Source organism: Gracilinanus agilis, unplaced genomic scaffold (genome assembly GCF_016433145.1).
Source record: "Gracilinanus agilis isolate LMUSP501 unplaced genomic scaffold, AgileGrace unplaced_scaffold21636, whole genome shotgun sequence".
NCBI lineage: Eukaryota > Metazoa > Chordata > Mammalia > Didelphimorphia > Didelphidae > Gracilinanus > Gracilinanus agilis.
In genome coordinates this window covers 1-3,595 of record NW_025353178.1, presented here as the reverse complement: position 1 = coordinate 3,595, position 3,595 = coordinate 1, and the positions used below count along the sequence as shown (strand labels likewise).

Below are 3,595 nucleotides of genomic sequence, written 5' to 3'. Positions count from 1 at the left end.
TAACCTCTAACTAAAAGTTAGCATTTCCTTAAATTATTTAAAAACATTCTGAGAAGGGGTCAAAGACTTAATCAGACTGCCAAGTGGGGTACATGATGCAAAAATGTTAAGAGAAAAGATTCCCCAAAGAGTCACTAACGTCTTCCTATATCCACCACCTGGAATTGCAGAGAAAATAAAATACTAGGGGTTGAAGGTGGAGGCATTTCAAACCTACTTCAGACTGGATTTTATTGAACTACACAAAATGGAGACCAGCATTGATTTTTGAAATATAGTATTTTCTGTGCCCCCATTACCCTTGGGGAAAATTTATTGTAAAGAACAAGAGGGAGAGGGTGCAGAACTAAACAAGAATTTGTTGAGCCACAGTGAAAGTCTTGGAGCTCCAAGTGCCTTCTGGATAACTGATTTTTCTGTCGAAGCATTTATTCAAGATATATATACTTATACCAGTAACAACAAAGCATAGCCTGTCTTGAGTTTTTCTACGCTTCCACCTTGGCCCAATGTCTCCCATTCATCAGGTTAAGAAAGCAGGGCCTATGGGGCAGCTGGGTAGTTCAGTGGATTGAGAGCCAGGCCTAGAGACGGGAGGTCCTAGGTTCAAATCTGGCCTCAGACACTTCCCAGCTGTGTGACCCTGGGCAAGTCACTTGACCCCCATTGCCTACCCTTACCACTCTTCCACCTATAAGTCAATACACAGAAGTTAAGGGTTTAAAATTTAAAAAAAAAATTAAAAAAAAAAGAAAGAAAGCAGGGCCTCCAAAGACTAGGCAACTGCAGGCAAAGCTACTAACACAAGCTTAGGGAGATGTGCCCTCTAAATAAGCAATCTAATTCTCCTTACTGACCTACCCAATTTTCCAGCAATTCACCTTCTGACACCATAAAGACAGAGGTGACTCCTCTGCTCTAGGCAAGAGGGTGGAATTTTTTGACCATGTAACTCCAGATCAGTCACTATAATCTTCTCTCTCCCCAGATGAGCGGAATTTGTCATATTGGTGGGCCATTTTCCATCTGCTGTGATGGCTTTTGAGTAACGCAGCAAAGGAAGTCTTTCTGCTTATGTTCCTTGATATATCGTGGTTCTTGGCCCTCCTGGTTGGGGAAGAACTTCTAACCAAGGAATAAACTGGGAAAATGGGCTTCCCCTTAGGGGCTCCAAGAAGCTGCCATATCTCCCCAGTGGTATTGCTAGTCAAATACTGCCAAGGCTTTTTCCCACTGCTATCCCGAACATTCACCGAAGACTCCAGTCTCTGCACCAGAAGTTTGATGATACTCTGGTGCCCATGGATGGCAGCAAGGTGCAGTGGGGTATACCCACAGCTGGACCTCACATTCATGTCAAGGATGATCCCTGCCTTTTGGGCTCCTTTGACCAAATCCTGAAGGGCCTGGAGATCTCCATGTTTGGCAATCCAGTGCAATGCAGTATACCCAGTCAAAAAGTCTTTTCGAAGAGCTAGCTGGGGATCCTCCCAAAATAGAGTCAGCACCTGTACCCAGGAGCCACTGGCTAGTCTCACAATCCATTCATGTTCTCTTGAGTCAAGGGGCACTAAGGAGGATTTATGCACAGAAGGTCTGAGTGAAACTAAGACAGAAGGCGCATTATCTACCAGTCTTTGCTCTGATAAAGCCTTGGGGTCTGTTTGCATCAGGGCCAAAGGGGCATCCACCTTTGGACAGGGCACTGCTCCCACCCTAGACAGCTTTCTCGATCTGGGTGGTCGACGGTTCCTCTTTACCAAGTCCTCATCTAGCAACTCCTCATCAGAAGAGGAGATTTTGTCCCTCCCTGCCCTGGAACTTCTCCTCAGAGATCTCTTTAGCCTGGGAATTGGCCAGGGCATGGAGTCTTGAGGCTGGATAAAGGAGTCTCTGGATGTTTTGGTTGAAATAACAACAGGACCATTTGCTCTTCCTGGGATATGTTGAAGGGAGTGACCATTTCGAAATATGAGTCCCTGGGATTTATTGAGAAAAATATTTTCCTGTTGAGATTTGATAAAATGCCCAGGTTGAGTGCTGGGATCTTCCTGTCCTCCATTTTCTAAGGAAACCTTTGGAGTATCCTCTAGCTCCCCTGGAGATTCCCTTGGGCCACTGGTACTTTCCTCACTGTCATGGCTATCCTCTTCCACAAAGTTCTCCAGATCCTGGAGGTCCAGTTGACAACGGATGCTCCGAAATATGGAAGACCCAGCAGATAACTGAAGAGAGGAAGCAGAGAGAGGAGGTGGCAACTTCTCTGAGGCAAGGAGGCTCCAGTTGTTGGGCAGCTGGGGGAAGTTCTCTGGTAGCACACACCAAGACCGGCTGGGACCTTGGTGTGTCCTTTCGGCAACACTGCCTAGGGAGGGCTGGGAGTGGTTGGCCACCCACTCTCTAGTGCGTTGCTGCTGCTGGACTGAATAGGAATGTGGTCCACTTCGGGTCAATAGTCCTGACCCATCCCCAGGGAAAACAAGTGGGGATGCCAAGGAAGGGCTAGTTACTGATGCCCTGCAGGTTTCCTGAGGGGGAAGCAGGGCAGTAGCCACCTGAGAGGGCTGGGGGGACAATCTGGAGCTAGAATTCAGAATGCCTTCAAGTGGTCGCCCAGAGCTAGGCTCCAGGGCCTGCTGTTCTTCCAAAGGAGGGCTGCCATGTGAGAGGAGGAGTGGCTCCGTCCAACGACCCAATGGGCTATCCTGGGCACATTCCCAGCAGCTGCCACCTAGAGCCCCTTCCGCTGTGCAGCGCACCCTAGCCTGGGGTACAAGGCAGGCGGGAGCGGCTTCCTCTCCCAGCCTCTTCGGACTGCAGCTGCGGCCTCCCCCTCTCCTTCTCCCAGTTTCGGTGGACTCTGGAGCATCCGCGGTCCTGGGCCAGAGTCCATTGCATTCTGTTTCTGAGGCTGGAGTTCTGGCACCTGCAGGCTCAGTCTCTGATTCTTTCTCCCTCGGCTGCCTCCTGGCCCGCTGGGGCTGCTGCTCTTGGGGCTGGGACTGTTGCTGATACTGCTGGGGCCGGGGCCGGGGCTGATACAGGTGAGGCTGAGGTTGCGGTTGGAGACGAGGCTGGGGTTCAGTCTGGGTTTGGGACTGTTGCTGCTGGGACGGGGGTTGCTGCTGGGACTGGGGCTGCTGCCGCAGACGCGGCGCCGGCCGCACACTGCCTGGGGAGGCAGCTGGGGCTCGCGGGGACCGCGGCGTTTGCTGCTGAGGCGGTTCTGTGGCCGGCAGGGAGCCGCGGTGGCCGCGCAGCCCTTCCTCCCCCACGAGGTCCCGGTACCTCTTCTTGAGGACCACGCACTTGGTGCCGTCGGGGTCCTGGCGCACGGCGGCCACGGAGTTGACGAAGCTCTTGAAGAGCTCGCGGCGCTGCTGCAGCTGGCCGGGAGCCGCACTGGGGTCTCGAAGGAAGTGCTTGAAGTGGCCCAGTAGGGCGGCGTTGGTGACCCGGCCCCCGGCCTGGCACAGGAAGTCCAGCAGCTCCTCCTGGCTCAGCTCCCGGGCCATCTTCCTCCTGTTCGCCGCCCCTGCGTGTCACCTGTTCCCGGGGGCAGGCCCGTCGCCCTCCATCCGCTAGAGAGAGGCAC

The 3,595-nt window shown here is 52.7% G+C and overlaps 1 protein-coding gene across 1 annotated transcript; it reads right to left on the bottom strand.

The window, feature by feature from the left end:
• Positions 1-959: 959 nt before the first annotated feature.
• On the bottom strand, positions 960-3,515 carry SOWAHB (sosondowah ankyrin repeat domain family member B). The gene has a single exon (XM_044683446.1). The coding sequence runs from the start codon at positions 3,513-3,515 to the stop codon at positions 960-962; it is 2,556 nt and encodes an 851-aa protein (XP_044539381.1).
• Between the last annotated feature and the right edge of the window lie 80 nt (positions 3,516-3,595).